The 19,235-nt window shown below is 53.4% G+C and overlaps 2 protein-coding genes across 2 annotated transcripts; both read right to left on the reverse strand.

The window, feature by feature from the left end:
* Positions 1-1,135: 1,135 nt before the first annotated feature.
* Positions 1,136-2,961, reverse strand: LOC122682873 (cathelicidin-2-like). Its single transcript, XM_043886173.1, has 4 exons — positions 2,461-2,961; positions 2,240-2,347; positions 2,024-2,095; positions 1,136-1,422 (listed from the first exon to the last, which is right to left on the reverse strand). Exons 1-4 carry the CDS (start codon positions 2,656-2,658, stop codon positions 1,225-1,227), a joined length of 576 nt encoding a protein of 191 aa, XP_043742108.1. The 5' UTR covers positions 2,659-2,961; the 3' UTR covers positions 1,136-1,224.
* A 9,997-nt stretch (positions 2,962-12,958) lies between these two features.
* On the reverse strand, positions 12,959-14,853 carry LOC122682877 (cathelicidin-5-like). Its single transcript, XM_043886179.1, has 4 exons — positions 14,650-14,853; positions 13,978-14,085; positions 13,755-13,825; positions 12,959-13,183 (listed from the first exon to the last, which is right to left on the reverse strand). Exons 1-3 carry the CDS (start codon positions 14,851-14,853, stop codon positions 13,766-13,768), a joined length of 372 nt encoding a protein of 123 aa, XP_043742114.1. The 3' UTR covers positions 12,959-13,183; positions 13,755-13,765.
* Between the last annotated feature and the right edge of the window lie 4,382 nt (positions 14,854-19,235).

A 19,235-nucleotide genomic window follows, 5' to 3' on the forward strand; every position in this document is an offset into this window, starting at 1 on the left:
GTAGCAGAGTAAAGGCTCTGGGACATCGTGCCCTCTGTCCCTCTCAGAGACGGCAATCTGTGTCTTGTTCAGGTGGACCCAGCAGGGAACCTAAGACAAGCCTTTGGTGGAAGGAGTTTGTCTGCGAGGAGATTCCAGAAAAAGCCAGCAGAATTGTGTTCAGGGGAGACAGGGCAGAACATGAGTCAGAAGAGGAGGGGTCAATGAAGAGGTCACTGATGGGGGTGGTTGGGGCTAAATCCCGGTGGGGACCTCACACAGGGGTATACATATCTGGGAGTGGGCCACCCAAGAGGGAGGAAGAGGAGGTGTTTTTCCCCCAAGTCCCTCCAATGGTTGGCTGAAGCTGCTACCAGAATACAAACTTCCTAATGCTTCCAGTCTGCCCCAGAGCAAAGGTCAGCTAGAGCATGGGGAGTGGGCAGGACATGGACAGTGTCTGAACACCTGGGGAAAGAGAGATGTGACCTGTGTGTCACTTTCCGCGTCTCCCACAGTGTTCAGCTCATCGCCCCGATGAGCAGAATGCTTCTCTTTTAATGAGAGGTTTATATCATTGGATTCCATCATATAGACCCACCATAAAATGTGGGAGCCAGCTAGAAAGACAGTGATGTGTCTGATGCCACAGGAAAGTCAGGAGGCGTGGACTTTCCAGAGTTAAGACTGTCATGGGGAAGAGGAATGTTCTGGGCACGGTACATGCAGGCTTCACCCTGAGACTGAGCTGCATCTCTGTGAGTGTTTAGCAAGGTGAGCAGCCTGACCCCTCGTGGCCTGTGAGCCCCACGTGAGCAGGAGAAGCAGCCCCACCAGCACTGAGCACACAGCAGGTCTCCTTACGTCCTACTGGGTGCTGGAGGAGGAGGGCAGGGGCGGGTGAAGGGCCCGGGAGGGACCCGAGGGTGGGGACGCTGTCCTGGCGCTCCTGGGGCTGCTGCCTCCCCCGTGCCCTCCTGGAAGGAACATGGGCCTCACACTTCTCTGTCTTCACAGGAGTGATCACACACACACACACACACATACACACACACATACAAAGACACTCCTAAAGGTCATGGTAAGTTGGAAGAGGGGAGACAATTGAAATTGAAAGCTGGAGGAAGTTGTTTTCACAAGATTTTATTTTTTGGATGCTGACTCAGGGCAAAAGAGATCCCAAGAGGTCTTCTCTGGGCTTCTGATTCATCAGAAGCCCTTATCAGGGAGTTATCTGCCTATTGGTCACCGTCTACCGGGAAATCTTGGCCCAGGAAATGGAAATGGGGGTCCAAACGGTGGACCGAATGGTGGACGAAACGGTGGCCCAAACGGTGGACCAAATGGTGGACCAAACGGTGGCCGAAACGGTGGACCAAATGGTGGCCCAAACGGTGGCACAAACGGTGGATCAAATGTTGGAGGAATTCTGACGCTCTGAAGCTGTGAACCAATAAAAACAGGTTTCTTGTGAGAACTGGGTGAAGGTCAAGACAAGACCCCTCCCTCCACACCTGCCCCCCCATTCCTAGTGGACTCCAGGAAACTTGGGGACCCAGAGCACCCTCTGGCTGTGACCCTTGGAGCATATGCTTAAATCTCCGTACCACAGACAGAGATGAAACTGAGGCCCACAGATGATAAGGGGCTTCCCAGTGTCACAAACCTATCCCAGCAAAGAAGGGCATGAAGATCATCACTGAGTCAGTGCCCCTCCAGCTTCTGCACAGTCAGAAGGCCCCGGCAGGCCTTGTGAAAGTACAAATGGCTGGACCTCGCCCCAGAATCGGATTCGGTTGGGTTGAGTGCTGCCGAGAATCTGCCTTCCTGTCAGTTCCCGGGTGGGGACCCCATGAGAGAACCACTGCTGTAAGGGATGCACAGCCAGGCTGGAGACTGGGGCTCAGGGAGGGTGGGACCCAGGCGGGACCCCGGGCAGGAGATCCTTTCTCTGCCCTTGATGGGGCAGCCAGTCATTGGTCCAAAGGATGTTTCACATACTTAGCACCCCCAGAAACCCCACAGTCCAGAAGGGGCCACTCACCTCATTACAGTTTATGTCAAATTGGTCATTTGATGGGTCCAGGGTGACTGTCCCCACACACTGTTTCACCAGCTGGAAGGGGAGGTTCAAGGTCAAACTGGAACCCCTGTGGCCATAACCTCCCGGCCTCCTCCCAGGAGTTGGAAATCATCCCCAACCCCACTGTCCAACCCCTGAGAGGCATCTGCCATTCCCCTCCCCCACTCCCATCCTCACCCCATTCTCCTTGAATTCACACTGCTCCAGGGGCTGCTGGGCCGTCTTGGGGCACACGGTCTCCTTCACTGTGAAGCTCACAGGCTTTCTGGTGCCTGGGTCGACCTCCTGGTCACGGGTCAAAGTAGGGGAAACTGGGTTTGGGCTCATTCTTCTTCCTCTGATCTGTCTCCCTGCCCCACAACTAGCTGGCCCCCTCCCCAGATCCCTTCATAACTCACATCATTGGGTGTAGCGTCTAGCTCCAGGAGGCGGTAGAGATTAGCTTCTGAGGACCGCTTGTTGAACTGATCCACAGCACGAAGCACAGCCTTCCTGTAGCTGAGGGCCTGGGCACTGGCCGAGGGCAGCACCAGTCCCAGCAGCAGTAGCCACAGTGACCAGCGCGCCAGGGCGAGGCTGGCTCCCTGGGTCTCCATGGTCCCCAGTCCTCATCCTCCCAGCCTGAGGGACCCTCCTTTTATGCTTAGCCAGGGCCTGATGCAATCACTCAACCAGGAGTCTTCCTACCCCGCTCCATCCCTGCCCTCCTCCCAGCCTGTGAGGAGGACTTGCCTCAGACCCTGCTGTGGCCTCACAGGACTGCTGAGCAGTGGGCAGGGAGGACCCTGTGCAAGGTGAAGAAATGATTTCTCCATCTCCTGACAGTGTTTCATCCTCTCCTGGACCCCATGGGAAGTGTCAGAGGAAGGCTTGTTCAAGAACATTGTGTCCCCAGGAGAGGGAAGGGCCAGGCACTGTCTACATCCCCTCTGACTCTACACCATGGGCCCCTCAGGATGCAGAGTAAAGCAGTGTATTCACGTCTCAATCGCCAGCTCCTGGCCCTGTCTGGAACACAATAGGCACTCAGTTAACACTTGAAGAATGGGAAGACCACCATCTCCTGCTACAGAATTACACTTCCAGCCCCTCCCTAGGCAGACATCAATCCCACACCATCCTGTCCTCTGGGAGGAGACCTCAGCCAGTCAGGGCTTGGCTCCCTTGGTGCCCTCTCCTAGATTCATCTCCACTATTTTCTCACTGAAAAAGTTCTCCTGCACAGCAATCTCCCACCAAGACATGGCCTGTTCCCCTGATCCCTCCTGAATCAGGCAGGGGAAGGGTCATCTGCATTCTGACCCCAATTCAGGGCCCTCTCTACACTCAAGGCCACAGCAGGATGCCCAGTCCTCATATTCACATTCAAGCCGTGTCTTCATCTCCACAGACTCCGGGGACCCCTGTCCTCCTGAACTTGCCCCTGTCCAATTCTCCCCTGTCCCTGCTCTCCTGAGTCCCCTCCTCCTCCATGGAGGCTCTTGCTGAGTCTCCCCCAAGGACTCTCCTCTTCAGAAGAAAGACTGGTCAGGTCCACCCAGGCTGCTTCTCCTCCCAGTCCTCACACGTTCCTGGGGACGGCCCTTCTCAAGACACCAGATCTCCTGAACACGCATCACTGCTCTGTCTCTGGGTTCTAGACTCCCGTGAACGCCCTGGTTGTCTGCACTGGGCTGTTGGCAGGCTGCTGCCGCAGGAGCCCTGGACTGGATCCCTGGGAAGCCCACCTGCTCCTTCTTCCTCCTGAGGACACACCCCTGACCTCCCACCACCCCTGCCCTGGGCCTACCTCCATCTTCTCTCCTCTCAGGGTAGCCAAAACCTTCACACTCCACCTTCCCTGATTTCCTGGCTCACCCCTGACCACCTCTCCACACCATTTTCTGGGAGTTCCAGCACACCACCAGTTTGACCTTTTCAAGTCTTGTCTTCAGCCGCCCACACTCCCCGCTCCAGGCATCAGGGCCAAGGCTGTTATTTCGGTTTTCCTCACTCCCAGCCCCGCGGGCCTCAGCTGTCAGGCTGCCCCTTACATCTCAACCACTCAGGCCCCTCTGAGCCTCCTGCTCTCCTCCCATCTCTGCCTCTGATCCCTCCGTGTGCCCTGACCTCCACCTTGGGAAGCCTTCCCTGACCTCCAGCTAGACCCAACATCTCGTCCTCATCACCCACATGGCCTGCAGGACAGCCCTTCTGACTGAACCTCAGTGTCTCCCTGTCCAGTGCTCTGGCTGAGAAAGCAGGCTGGGGAGGCCAGAGCTGGGAGAGCATGGCTGGGAAACATAATGAGTCAAAATGATGAAGACGTCTGAAAGCAATGAAGCAAATTCTCATCCTTCTCTCCTTTGACCTGGTCTTGTGACTGTGACGCCTGTGATATTTCCTGGATTCAGTTGCCTTATGGGACTCTTGGGGACTTGGCCAAAGTCTCTCAGCTGGGTTTGAATGTGCTGGTTACACATCAGCCTTGGAGAAGGAAGGAGAGGTGGGCCTCTGTGCAACCTGGTTTCACAGTCCAGGTATTGCCCCAGTGGGCTCTTGGTCAAGCTATATCCTTTTCCAACTCGGTGGAGGAAGAGGAATGTCCACGGTAGAAGCACCTGGGAGTACACATGGTTGCTGGCTATTAGGTAAGCCTGAAACCCGCCCTGTGCTCTTCTGCCTCTGGGTTTGGGCATTTGCTCACATGTCAAACTCAATTTCCCTCCCCCATCCTCCCTGGAGCCCTTGGAGGGTCCGCGTCTGGGTCCTCAGGCTGCACCTCCTGTGTTGGTGGTGAACCTTCCCTTCCTCGAGCAACCAGCTTTCCTGGTTTAGGGCTCACAGCCTGTCAGAGCTGAGGTCTTCTCAGGAAAGACACCACACCCCCGTCCCCAGGCAGGTTATCCCAGACTCCACATCTGGTCCTTCAGAAATCCGCATGCACCCTTCCCCCCACCTCACTCAGGAATGAGCCAGGATCCTGCATGGCCCCCTCCTTTGTTCCTCTCACCCTTCCTTCCTCTCCAGACCCTCCATGGGAAAGAGAACTGAGCCCCAGGCTGCCGTGCCCCCGACTCTGGGGACACCCACCAGCTCTCCCACCAGCTGAAAAGTCAGTGAGACCCACACGCGGTATCATTCCAAGAAGGACCCCCATGTGCTGCAAACAGGAGGCAGGTCAAGCCATCTGGAGCCCGACTTCCAGGAGGATGGAGTAAGAGAGGGCACTTCACACAGGCACACACACCCCTCCACCCACAGTGGTACTTCCGGGTCCCTGGTGTTTGGGTGATCCCTTCCTCCATCCTGGGTTTTCCTTGTTCCATCCATTTGCACATGGATTCCTGGGAAGGCAGAAACTTCCCCTTCAGATGCTCCAGTCAGGTCCACTTTGTAAAGTGATGGAGCAGGGACCAACTCCTGAGCAGAACGACAGATTGCTGATCAGAACACAATTTCCCCAGCCCCACCACTCACAGAAGCACAACAGACTCGTGTGGTGATGTCTACATTGCCAGGGAAGACCTACATTTCTTATTTCCAAAAAGAATTTAGTAGATTTTAAAGGCACCTTTCTGGCCTCTGATTACCAGCTGAGAACCACTGATCATGTCTCCTGCAAAAAAAACTGCCTCTCTCGGTGTTTATTTCCTATCTGAAATTACCTTGTTGATCAAACTGAAGTGAATGGAGCTCAGCCGTGTCCAACTCTTTGAGATCTCATGGACTGTAGCCCACCAGGCTCCTTGTCCGTGGAATTCTGGCAAGAATACTGGAGTGGTTTGCCATTCCCTTCTCCAGGGGATCTTCCCAACCCAGGGATTGAACCCAGGTCTCCCACATTTCAGGCAGATTCTTTACTGTCTGAGCCACCAGGGAAGCCCCATCTTGTTTAAACCAACAGACAAAGGAAGGGCCTAGGAAACTAGGATTACAGGTAGGTGGTGGAGATGAAGACTGGGAGGGCTGATGGGTGGCAGGAACCATGGTGGGTGGAGCTGAGCTGGTGGGAACCATGCTGTGATGTGTGAAACCCAAGCTATGAGGAGGACATCAGCGAGATCCCCCCTGCTATACCTGAAACAGATGACCCCCTCCATTCTCCTGGGAGATCCCGCCCTGATGGTCACCTGTGCACCCTTGGGCAACCTCGTTGAAAGAGTTTTCTTCCAAGCAATTTGCCAGTGGCAGCAGCACTGACTGAGGACCCCGGGGTCCATCCTGTCACCAAAGCAACAACCCTAACACGAATCCTTAGGATGGTCGTGGTAACAACACTGGGAGGGGAGCCTGGGGCCTCTTGTATCCTGCCCCCACCTCACAGCCTCCCATGGCCATGTTGTCTACAGAGTCTGGAGACGTAAGTCCAAGGACATGACCTGGGCGTGTGGTCCTGCAGGGTACAATGGTCTCCCACTCACCCACCCACTCTGAGCTCACAGCAGTCTTGTCGGGAGGCAGGGCATGGCTCACCACCAGTCTCATCAGACCAGGGAGGAAGTTGAGGCCCAGGGTGGGGTGGGGTGTGGCCTTGGGAGGGAGGTCTTGGCCAAGTCAGGGTGGATGGCGGCACCCAGAGCTCTGGTTCCTGTGTGAGTTTCCCAGGGCGCACTGGGGCCTCCCTCTCTCTCAGACTAGTCCCTGGTTCCCTGTACGACCCCAGCAAACATCATCCTCTCTCCTGCAGCCTCCCTCCTGCAGCCTGGTGCTTTGAAGGCTCAGTTCAAAAGCTGAGCATCAGTTCAAAAGCACTCTCTGCGGGGAAGGGCTGGTGGGGATCCCTTCTGACTTGTGTTGCCACTCTCTTCCTTCCCTTCCTGGGCTCTCCCCTGCCCTCTGACTGCTCAAGGCTGGGGTCAAGGACTCGGGGATTTTCTGGGCAAGTTTACAGGGAAAGAAGTTTTCTCAGAATGACTTCCACAGACTCCTTCGTGTGTGGTGGGAGGTGTGGAGTCACCACTGGTCAGAACCAGCTACACAACTAGCAAATTGAAATTGCAGGATCCCAGGTCCAAAAGGTATACAGAATTTCAAGACCTCAAGGATATACAGAGCATTAAACCAAGTACCCAGCCCTCTGGAGCCCAGGGTCCTGTGTGACCTCCCATGATGCTGGCCCTTCCCCAACCCCCAAAACACAGTCATGGCAAGAAGGACACCAAGTACCTGCTTCTGGAGTTCCTCAGATAGTAGAGGTTTTGATTCCCTGGGAAATACAACAGGCACTTATCATTTTGTTTTACTGGTTCTCTAAAATCTTCTCTAAGAAGTAAAGAAGGGGACTTCCCCTGGAGTCAAGTAGTTAGGAATCTAGTTACCAATGCAGGAGACACAAGTTCAATGCCTGGTCAGGGAAGATCCCATATGCAGAGGGGCAACTAAGCCCATGCGACACAACTACTGAGTCTGTGCTCTAGAGCCCAGGAGCCACAACTACTGAAGCCCCGGTGCCCTAGAGCCTGTGATCCACAGCAAGAAAAACAACTCCATGGCCGCAACTAGACAGTAGCCCCACTTGCCACACCTAGAGGAAGCCAGCACACAGCAGCAAAGACCCAGTGCAGCCAAAAGCAAAAAGAAAAGCCTCTTCCTGTGGAAAGTACATTAACTGATTTCTGTTAGAAAAAAAGAGAGAGAGAAAGAGAGAGAGAGGGAGTGAGAAAAAAATAAAGTAGGGCTCTGAACACACAAATACAGGAGAAGAGCGGTGCCTTTGCAACTCCCATTGTCCAGCAGGGCAACCAGGCCCCAGGAGAGCAAGAGAGAGGCGAGCTTAGCAAGGCCAGGGGGTGCACATGGCAAGCCTAGGGCTGGACTCCCAGATCAATGCCCTTTCCACTCCCCACAGCATCTCTAGCGGTCCCACCCTGGGGGCATCTGGAGCTGGTGACTTGGCCCCTGTCTTCCTGTCCATCCCAGCACCCCCTGCCCCACCAGCCTGCAAGAACCCAGGAGGTCCCGCACCGCAAGCTGCTTCCTGGGCTGGGACAGCCTCCCCTCCTGCCCAGCGGCACAGCCCACACATCCACCTTTAACTTAGCTGATCCATCCATGAAGGGCTAGGCATTTTCAGGACCCTGGTGGACCAAAAGCCCCCAGGGAGCTCTGACACAGACCCCACATCTGAGAGAGCCGCATCTAGAACGTGACCGGCCATGTTTCCCTCCAAATGCCCCATTTTCCCGTTTTCGGGGAAAGAGCCATTTTGTTGAGATTTTCACTTTTCACCCTTCCCGTGATAGGGGTGTTGCTCTTTGAGGCTCTGAACATCCACTGATGCCCGGTAACAAGCCAGTGATGCCTCTTGAATGGGCTGCAGTGTCAGGCTTGTGCTGTGTCCAGGTCCACAGGAGGACCGTCGCCTGCTGTCGGCTTCCTTCTGCCCCGGGCTCTAGGCTGTGTAGCTCTCAGTCCCCCATACGTGTCACTGGAAAGGCTCCTAGGACAGATTGGCCTGTGCGGGCGGCAGTCTGTACAACCCGCGAGCTGCTTTCTTGAAGTTCTTCTGTGTCCGCAGCTCCCTAGCTGATGTTTGTCCACCTTTGTCTTCTAAACTGCTTTACTGCCACCATGTGGCCGAGCAGGGGAAGATCCCCTGGAGAAGGAAATGGCAACCCACTCCAGCATTCTGGCCTGGAGAATCTTGTGGACAGAGGAGCCTGGCAGGGAACAGTCTATGGGGTCGCAAAGAGTCGGACAGGTCTGAAGCAACCTGGCACGTGTGTGGCCGAGCAGAGCAGGAGAGCCTGGAGGGCTCCCTCTGGGCATTTGTACCAATGTCACTGTCCTAACTGGGTTTTCCCCAGTGTCAGCACCCCTCAGAGTAAGGGTTATATATTAACTGGAGGATAATTACTTTACCATATTGTGATGGTTTTTGCCAGACATCAGTATGAAGCGACCATAGGTATACATGTGTCCCTTCCATCCTGAACCTCCCCTCCCACCTCCAGTCCCACCCTATCCCTCCAGGTTTTCACAGAGCACTGACTTCGGGTGCCCTGCATCATACATTTTTATTAACTGCATGCTAGTTGGATTAAGTCACTATTCTCTTTTTTTTTTTTTTTGCCCCACGGAATGGCCGTGGAGCTTCCCCAACCTAGGATCAAATCAGTGCCCACTGCATTCGAAGGGCAGAGTGTTAACCATTGTACCATCAGGGAAATCCTGAAAGGGAACATCTGTGACCTAAAAAAGACATCCTATAATACCATCTCAGCCTAAAGAGGAGTCATCACGGATGTCATCAGGACCACGTGGGGCCACAGCCCCATGGAGTGTGGCTTTGTTTACTACGAAGAGAAAAAGGAACCAGCTTTTAAAGGGCATTTCATGTTCAGCACAGGGGTAGTCCTAGTACCAGGAGCATCAAGGTCTTTATCAGTTCAGTTCGGTCACTCAGTCGCGTCTGACTCTTTGCGACCCCATGAACTATAGCAGTCCAGGCTTCCCTATCCATCACGGATTTCCGGAGCCTGCTCAAACTCATATCCATCGAGTAGGTGATGCCATCCAACCATCTCATCCTCTGTCGCCCCCTTTTCCTTCTGCCTTCAATCCCCTTCTACTCCTGCCTCTACTTTATAAAAGGGAGCAATTTCACATGGATGCTTGAGGGGTTCAGTTTTGTGGAAGGCCCTCATGGTTTCAAGAAACTTCACTCAGCGAAAAAGCCTCTGGGTATTGTTATTGTTGTTCAGTCACGCCTGCACTATTGATAAGACAGAAGGCGGAGCAATTAGATGGAAACCTTTGGCTTCCCAACCAACCAACATCACCTACACATGAAAACACTAGACACGGTTGTCAGTATATTGTGGCAAGTCCCTTCCACTGTATGTTGATATATTATTGAATACAGACGCATTGATGACAGATGAATTCTGTCTGTAAACCCTACCACAATCACATAAAAGAATTTTAAACAAAAAAATAATAATAAACTTTCAAAAAAATAATAATAATAAACAAACAAACAAAAAAGAATTTTAAACAGAAGAACAAATAGTAGACCGAAAGTGGACGTAAAACAGAATCATTAAAAAAAGTCCATAGGGGAACTCTCTGGCTGTCCAGTGGTTAGGACTTGGTACTGTCAATGCCAGAGTCTCGGGTTCAATCCTTGTTTGGAGAACTAAGATCCTGCAAGCCAGGATCTTAAAAAAAAATCTAAAGAAGACAGAAAAGGAAGGGAGAATAAGGTACTAACTGAATGAATAAAAGAGCTTTGAGATATAAGATTAAACTCCAGATGTGTCAATGATTACGTAATACAAGTGGTCCTGTGTTACCCAGGGTTTCTAGTTTCTGTATCTAATGTTTTCATATCTCAGTGCCCCAACCAGGGTTGGTAGATGCCTGGAGACCACACACTCTCTCCCTCAGCCCGCCTCTCACATGCAAACTGACCAGCACCTCCATCCCACCCTTTCTATCACTGAGACTCTAAGTCTCTGTCCTAGTAACCCCAGAGCCAGGTACCAACAAACTGGGGAGCCCCCACACCCACACAAACCCACTGAAATTACTCAAGCTAATCCATCCTCAACCTGGTCTCACCCTCCCACCTCGCCCATTCCTTCCCTGGGAACATCACACGGGCTGTGACTGTCCTCTCCTCTGGGCCAGCACGACCCACTCCTCCTCCCCTGGGGACTGTGAGTGACAGACTTGCTCTGCACCAGCGATGGGCTCCCCACCTGGTGATCGGACCACAGGTGAATAAAGCCCAAACAGTGGGGACATAGAAAGTGCTGGGAGACAGGGACACAGGGAGAGTGGGAGCGAGAAGGAGGGAAAGAGAAAAAGAGAAACAAATACTTTAGGCAAAATGTAGGTGATCCTGGAAATAGAGAATTTGAAAGTTTATGCACTATTTTTGCATGCCTGCCTTGAGCACTGAACTGAGCATTATTTCTAATCCTACCACACCGGTCAGTGTGCTTTTTCTTAAGCAATTTTCTCCCCAGAAAACCTTCTTTCCCTCCTACTGGGCTTAGGTCCCCTCCATTGCAGGAGAACTGACAAATCAAGCTTGTCATGGACAGATGCTCAAAGCCATTCATGAAATAGTCTGTCACTTGTCTTCTCAGGGGTAAGAGGTCAAAAGGTCAAGCCACAGACTCACCAATCACTGTAGAAGGCACTGACAAGGCCTCCATGCCTCCCTGCCCGGGACCAGTTCTGTCTCCTTCTCAAGGGTTGAGATGGAAAAATTGTTTGCATCATTTCCTTTCTGCTATCAGAGGTCACATGTGCATGCTGAGTGCCTCCTCCATGGCAAGGAACATCTGGTCAATACTGATATAAAACATGAAAGGGCAAGATAGGCCTGAGGCTACAGCTGGGTTGCCCTGGAAGCAGGATGGGCAATCACGGGAAGGAGCTGAAAACACGTGTGACCTGCACAGATGCCATGTCATCTTGATGAGTGGTCTCCCTCTCCGTTTGGGCAGGAACGTGACAACTGTGACAGGCCTGATACAGAATGTTTGCCGATTTCCATGGTGTAAATATTTCTACCAAGGCTGACTTCAAGCTACCAAGAGTATAACAACCAGCTCAAAAATACCCTGACCAATTAGCAATTGGCTATGGCAAGTCTGTATCTTCGGGCACAGACCCAACAAAGCCCCCTCGGTTTCCTCTGTAGGGTTTCTTCCCTCAACTTGGGGTGACGTAGAGTGAGAAGCATGAGGTTCCTCTAACCTGCCGGGAACCAGCCCCTCCTGCTCACCAAGAGAAGACAAGCCCAACAGGTTACAAAGTAAATGCTCTGTGAGATCCTGCCCTCTGTCCCTCCCAGGAACAGGTTGGCCAGAAGCAGATCTAAGACAAGCATTTAGTAGTTGTTTGGGAGGCGATTCCAGAAAGCACCAGCTAGAGTGTAAAGAAGGGAGACAGGGCAGGACCTGAATCAGAAAAGGAGGCGTCAATGAACACATCAATGAGGAAGGGGACAAGGGCTCAACCCAGCTGGGGACCTCGGACAGAGGTGTGACACTTCTGGGAGTGGGCCACCCAAGGAGGGAGGAAGAAGAGGTGTTTTTCCATCAAGTTCCCTCAGTAGTTAGTTGAAGCTGCTCCCTGGATTCAAACTCCCCAGTGCTTCCAGTCTGCCACAGAGCAAAGGTCAGCTAGAGAATGGGGGGGGGCAGGACATGGGCAGTGTCTGAAACACACAGGCAAGTAGACATGTGATCTGTCTGTCACCCTGTCTCACACCCTCATGCAGAGCTCTTCACCCTGATGGACAAGATGCTTGTATTTAATGGTGCAAATTTTGTACCATGTGATCCCTAAACACGAGCCCACTGCTTCAATCTGGGACCCAGCTGAAGAAACAGTTATGTGTCACAATGCCACAGGAAAAGCCAGGAGGGATGGGCTATTTCAGAATTAAGGACCAGAGGTACGTTCTGGGCATTGTACCTGCAGGCTCCGCCCTGAGACTGAACTGGGTCTCTGCGAGTGTTTAACAAGATGGGAAGCCTGGCCCCTCGTGGACTGTCAGCTCCATGCGAGCAGGAGCAGCGTTCCCACCAGCACTGCATCCACGGCAGGTCTCCTTATGACCTACTGGGTGTTGGAGGAGGAGGGCAGGGGCGGGTGAAGGGCTTGGGAGGGACCCGAGGGTGGAGATGCTGTCCTGGAGCTCCTGGGACTGCTGCTTCCCTGCCCTCCTGGAAGGAGCAGGGGCCTCACGCTTCTCCGTGTTCACAGGAGTGATCTCACACACACACACATAGATACACATATGCACATAGACACACACCCATACACAGACACACACACATACACACAAACACACACACACCCCTAACAGGTCCTGGTAAGTCGGAAGAGGGGAGACAATTGAAAATGAAGGCTGAAGGAAGTTGTTTTCACAAGATTTTATTTTTCAGATGCTGACACAGGGCAAAACATATCCCAAGAGGTCTTCCCTGAGCTTCTGATTCACCAAAAACCTCTATGAGGGAGTTATCTGCATATTGTTCAACTTTGGCCTGGGGAATGGAAATGGAGGTACTATTTCTGGAGCTAACCGTGGAGCAGGGAGATTGGTGGAGGGAACCACCGCCAGGGACTCCTCATGGGATTGAACAGTGATGTGCCAAATTTTCTGAAACTCTTAAGCTGTGAACCAATAAAAACAGGTTTCTGGTAAGAACTGGGTGACAGTCAAGACATGATCCGTCCCTCCTCATCTGACATTCCATTTGTGGTGGACTCCAGGAATCTTGGGGTCCCAGTTCACCTCTGGCTGTGACCCTTGGCACATGCAGTTGAATCCCTACATCCATAAACAGATGAGGAAACTGAGGCCCACAAGAAGCCTGGGCCTTTCCAGGGTCCAAGCCCACCCCAGCAAAGCTGGACGGAACAGAGGCTGAAAGCCCATGAATCCAGTCAGTGCCTGGCATATTCACAACCCCTTGGAGGCTTTGTGAAAATCCAAATGACAGGGCCCCACCCTAGAGTCTGATCCAGGAGGTCTGAGTGGGGCCAAGAACCTGCCTCTCTGTTAGTTTCTTCTTGGGGGCCCCGTTAGACAACACTGCTCTAAGATATGCAGAGCCAGGACTGGAGACCTAGGGCTTAGGGAGGCAGGGGCAAGGTCTGCCCTGGACTAGGGAGGGAGTTATTGATCCAAAACATGTTCCAAACACTGCATTGTTAGCTGCACACCACAGAAGGGGCCACTCACCTCATAACGGCTTATGTGAATACATTGTTCCAATGGTCCATGGTGACTGTCACCCCATATTTTTTCACCACCTGGAGAAGGAGGTTCAAGGTCAAACTGGAACTCCTGGGCTATAACTTCCCAGCCGCACCCCACCTCACCGCAGGGACTAGAACTTTTTCCCTAAAGTTCCAGGATCAGCTCCTGGAAAGCACCCTCCTTCAGTCCCAGGCCCCAGGCTCACTCCATTCTCCTTGAAGTCACACTGCTCCAGGGCCTGCTGGCTCGTCCTGGGGCACACCGCCTCCTTCACCTTGAAGCTCACACGCTTCGGGCTATCCAGGTCTTCATCCTGATCAAGGATCAAAGTGGGGAGACTGGGCTCGGGCTCATGTTTCCTTCTCTGATCTGTCTCCCTGCCCCCACCCAGATGGCAGCCTCTCCAGCCCCCTGCGTGTCCGGCCCTGGGCTTGGTGCTGGGAGCCCAGGGGAGGGACAGAGCCCGTCCCGGCCTCACGGGCACCCAGAGAGCAGGAGTGGACCGCACGGCAGCGCTGAGGGCAGAGCCTCCGCGCAGAGGGGCTGAGGGAGGTCAGGGCCGCCTGCAGAGAGAGCCCTTGTACCTGGAACCTCCAGGCTGACAGAGGCCTCCCTGGCAGGGAGACACCGCAGTGCAGAGGGGCTTCAGCAGGGACATCACCTCACAGAGCCTGTGACCCCCTCCATCCCTGGAGCTCCCGGAAGTCCTGGAAGCCAGATGTGCAGGGCGCCTGATCCCACAGCAGAGATGCTAAGGCAGGAAGCCTGGGGCTGGCAGGGGACCCAGGTCTGGGAAGATTTCCTGGAAGATGTGGGAGCCACCTAGAGGGCAAAGTGCCTTCCTGACAGGAGGTACAGCCTGAGCGAAGGGAGGGACAGTGTGGCCAAGGCTGGGGGGAGATGGCTCCAGGAGACGGTAGAGATTAGCTTCTGAGGACTTCTCAATGGGCTGATCCACAGCACGAAGCACGGCCTCCCTGTAGCTAAGGGCCTGGGCTCTGGCCAAGGGCAGCACTAGTCCCAGCAGCAGTAGCCACAGTGACCACCGTCCCAGGGAGAGGCTGGCCCTCTGGGTCTCCATGATCCCCAATCTGCCTCCTCCCAGCCCGAGGGACCCTCCTTTTATGCTCAGCCTGAGCCCTGATGCAAAGGCTCAACCAGGAGTCTTCCTGACCCACCCCATCCCTGCCCTTCTCCCAGGGTGTGAGCTGGTCTTACCTCAGGCCTTGCTGTTGCCTCATGGGATTTCTGGGCAGTGGGCAGGGAGGCCCCTTTGCAAGGTGAAGAAATGGTTTCTCCATCTCCTGACAACTTCTTGGCCTCTCCTGGATCCCATGGGGAGTGTCACCAGCGGGCTTGCTCAAGAGGGTTGTGTCCTCCAGGAGACGGACCAGGCACTGTCTGCATCCCCTCTGCCTCCACACCATGGGCTCCTCAGGATTCAGGGTAAAGGAGTGTATTCAGCACTCAACCTCCAGCTCTAGGCACTGCCTGGCACACAGCATGTATTCACTTAACATTTGATGAGTGGATGACAGGACCAACCCCTTCTGAGCCTTACCCACTCAGCCTGTCCCTAGGCAGCCATCAACCCCACACCATCCTGTCCTTGGGGCCAGCCCTCAGCCATTCAGGAGCTTGGCTCCATCTGTCCCCTCTCCTAGATTCATCTCCACTGTTTCTCAGTGAAGAAGGTCGCCTCCAGGTTGGAAGAGAATGGATACATGTATACAGATGGCTGAGTCCCTTTGCTGTTCATCTAAAGCTGTCATAACATGGTTTGTTAATCAGCTCTGCGTGCATGCATGCGTGCTTAGTCGCTTCAGTCATGTCTGACTCTTTGAGACCCTATGGACTGTGGCCTGCCAGGCTCCACTATCCATGGGATTCTCCAGGTAAGATTACTGGAGTGGGTTGTTTTGTTTTCCTCTAGCTTATAGTCTTCCTATAGCTGATTAAGCTATACTACAATACAAAGTAAAACACATAAAAAGTAAAGTCCTCCTTCACAGATACCGCCCCCCAACAGACATGGCCTGTTCAGCTGACCCCTCCCCAATCAAACATGGGAAAGGTCATCTGCACTGTGACCCCAATTCAGTGCCCCCTCTCACATTCAAGGCTGGCCAGTCCTCATTGCATCTGCATTCACATTCAAGCCTTGTCTTCATCTCCACAGACTCCAGGGACCCGCTGTCCTCCTGAACTTGCCCCTGACCAATTCTCCCCTGTCCCTGCTCTCCTGGGTTCCCTCCTTCTCCCTGGGGGCTCCTGCTGAGTCTCCTCCAAGGACTCTCCTCTTAGGAGACAGGGCTGGCTCAGGTGCATCCAGGCTACTTCTCCTCCCAGTCCTCACATGTTCCTGGGGACAGCCCTTCTCAAGACACCAGTGCCCATCACACACATACTGGACTGTGCCTCTGGGTTCAAGACTCCCATGAATGCCCTGGTTGTCTGCACTGGGCTGTTGCCTGGGTGCTGTCACAGGAGCCCTGAGCTGGACGCCTGGGAGCCCCACCTGCTCCTTCTTCCTCCTGAGGACACTCCCCTGACCTCCTGCCACCGCTGCCCTGGTCCTACCCCCCTCTTCTCTCCTCTCAGTAAAGCCACAACCTCCAGATTCCATCTTCCCCAATTACCAGGCTCTCCCTGACCAGTGTCCACCCTCCATGTTATTTTCTAGGGCTCCAACACACCACCCATTTGACCATTTCACCCTGCCTCCCGAGCCCACACCACCCCCACCTGGCATCAGGGCCTAGATGGTTGCTGTTCTTAGTTTTCCTCACCCCACAGGTGCGGGCCTCGGGTGTCAGGCTGCCCTGCCCACCCCAACCCCTCAGGCCCCTCGGAGCCTCCTGCCAGTCTCCCATCTCTGCCCCTGATCCCTCTACTTGCCCTGACCTTCCTCCTTGGGAAGCCTTCCCTGACATCCAAGGAGACTCGGCACCTCCACCTCTTGGCTCCCACAGCCTTCAGGAAGTCTCTTCTGATTTGACCCAAAGTGACTTTCCGCCCCGTGCCCTGATTGGGATACCACGCTGGGGTGGCCAGTGTGCGGGGCGGGTTGAGAACACAGCTGGGAGGATAATGAACCAAAGGAATAGAGGGGCCACAGGCCGAGAAGGAAATTCTTGTACAGGTCTTGGGAGGAATGACCATGTAGTTGCGAGGTCTGGGGTAACTCTTGGGCTCAGTTGTTCCTACGGGATCCCTGGGGGCTTGGGCAGGGCCCCTCGGAAGGTGGCAGCTGAATGGATGGCGCCGGTTATACATCAGCCTTGGAGAAGGAAGAAGAGGTGAGCCTCTGATGTCGTTTCACAGTTTAGGTATTGCCTCAGAGGATTTTTGGTCAAAGATGGAAAAGGAGGTGATTACAGGAGAAAATAATTAGCGACATGCCTGGTTACTGGTGTCTGGCACACTCCCTGTGCTTTCCTGCCTCTGCATCACTGCATTTCCTAAACCTTAGCACTGAAGTCCCCTTCCCCATCCTTCCATGGGGACAGGTGGCTGCTCAGGGACGAGGTCTGATGAAGGAATTCACCTTGGAAAAGAACTTGGGAGCACTTGGCCCATAACCGATGCTCCATAACAGCTGTTAATATCAGCGGGGCCAGAAGCTGCCCCCAGCAGCTACCCAGGTCCTTAGACTCTGGAGTCAGGCAGACAGGGGTTTGAATCCTTGGTTTGCGTCTCACCAGCTGCGACTTCCTTGCAAATATTCTGCTCTGGTGGAACTCTCAGCAGCGAGTGAAAGTAAACCCAATTCACATGGCCTCAGACACAGCTGAGAAACCCTCATGGCTCCATTTTCCTGCAGTTCTCTCTCCAGGCTCTTGCTTAGAGAGAGAGAAGCAGGGGGAGAGGGAAAGGAGAGTGCAAATAGCAACCTCAGGAGTGGGAGGACCTCTGTGGCCGCAGTAGCTGTGCCCTGAGATGGTCGGACTGAACCCTGGGATCTCTGCCCACACCCCCTCCTAACCCAACAGAGGATCACCACCCCAGTGTTTGGAGCACACTTCCTGGCAGAGGCTGCTACAAGACTGTTGTCACTACCTCGTCCCCACCCTGGGGCGCCCACCTTTCCCAGTCTTCCTCTATCTCCCCTCCCAGTCTGGTTGAGCCACATGTCCTTTCCCATCATGCTCTGCACTTAAACCCTAACTGGACAAAGCACAGCCTCATCTGTGTTTATACATGTCCTCATTCCAGCCCAGAGCCCAAGACCTCCCAGCAGAGAGCAAAGTGGTGAAGAGAACGAACAAGGCCAAGGCTGAGAGCCTTGACTTCCCATCCCTCCCTCTGCCCAATCTGCTGACCAGTGGTGTGAACATAAAGCCGACTCTCACCAGCTACCCTTCCTTTTCCTTGTCTGCAAAATGCACAGAAGGCCCTCCTCTCCTCCGTGGAGAAATTTTCCCCCTCTGACCTTGAAGCTGAGGGTCAGAGGGGTCAGTTTCCAGAGAGCCTTCTCCAACTCCTGGGGGGAAGAGCAGCTGCCCACTGCATACTACCCCTCAATATGCTTACTAGGAGAAAGCCCATACAGCACAATACATTATCGGGGTCTCCCCAGAAGTCCCACTCTTCAGAAGCCTCCCTCATGGACACTCACTCACATGGCTGAGGACAAAGGAACCAAGATGTCTCCTGCATCTTCTTTTAGCCTTGGGAACTGAAAACCTTCCAGACATGTGTAACTGGGAATGCTATGTCCATTCTGTGCCCTAGGGTGCAACCATTTAAAACCAATGATGTATAAACTCCACAAATATTTCTCAGTAGTGAAAGTAAATATATTCTGATATATTCATACACTGGAATACCAGGTGGTAGTGGTTTAGCCGCTAAGTCATGTCCAACTCTTTGCGACCCCATGGACTGTAGCCCGCCATGCTCCTCTGTCCATGGGATTTTCCAGGCAGGAATACTGGAGTGGGTTGCCATTTCCTTCCCCAGGGGATCTTCCCCACCCAGGGATCAGTCCTGGGTCTCCTGCTTTGCAGATGGATTCTTTACCAAATGAGCCCCCAGGGAAGCCCAGAATATTAAGTCAGCAATAAAAAATTGTCCTACTCTAATTACATACAAAAACATGATGAGTTCTCACAAACATGTTGCATGAAAAAATTGTGCAAATGAGACTATATATGCTACAATATAATTTTGTATGAATTTCAAATCCTAGTTACATTAACCTAAGGGTTCCAAAGTCAGGGCCATGGTTATGGAGATGGGGAAGCAACTAGAAGGGGGATAAGGAGATTTCTAGGTGCAATGCTATTGTGCTGTTTAGTCACTGAGACGTGTCTGGCTCTTTTGCAACCGCATGGACTATAGCCAGCCAGGCTCCTCCGTCCATGGGATTTTCCGGGCAAGAATATGAGAGTGGGCTACCATTTCCTCCTCCAGGGGATCTTTCTGATCCAGGGATCAAACTCACATCTCCTAAACTGACAG

The sequence above is a fragment of the Cervus elaphus genome, chromosome 24 (genome assembly GCF_910594005.1).
Source record: "Cervus elaphus chromosome 24, mCerEla1.1, whole genome shotgun sequence".
Lineage (NCBI taxonomy): Eukaryota > Metazoa > Chordata > Mammalia > Artiodactyla > Cervidae > Cervus > Cervus elaphus.

Coding starts and splice junctions, on each gene's coding strand:
- LOC122682877 (XM_043886179.1), bottom strand. CDS start 14,853: ATGGAGACCCAGAGGGCCAGCCTCTCCCTGGGACGGTGGTCACTGTGG. Junction 14,086..14,649: donor CCCCCAGCCTTGGCCACACT/GTCCCTCCCTTC, acceptor ATCCTTGATCAG/GATGAAGACCTGGATAGCCC. Junction 13,826..13,977: donor GTGACTTCAAGGAGAATGGA/GTGAGCCTGGGG, acceptor CTCCTTCTCCAG/GTGGTGAAAAAATATGGGGT.
- LOC122682873 (XM_043886173.1), bottom strand. CDS start 2,658: ATGGAGACCCAGGGAGCCAGCCTCGCCCTGGCGCGCTGGTCACTGTGG. Junction 2,348..2,460: donor TAGACGCTACACCCAATGAT/GTGAGTTATGAA, acceptor ACCCGTGACCAG/GAGGTCGACCCAGGCACCAG. Junction 2,096..2,239: donor GTGAATTCAAGGAGAATGGG/GTGAGGATGGGA, acceptor CTCCCCTTCCAG/CTGGTGAAACAGTGTGTGGG.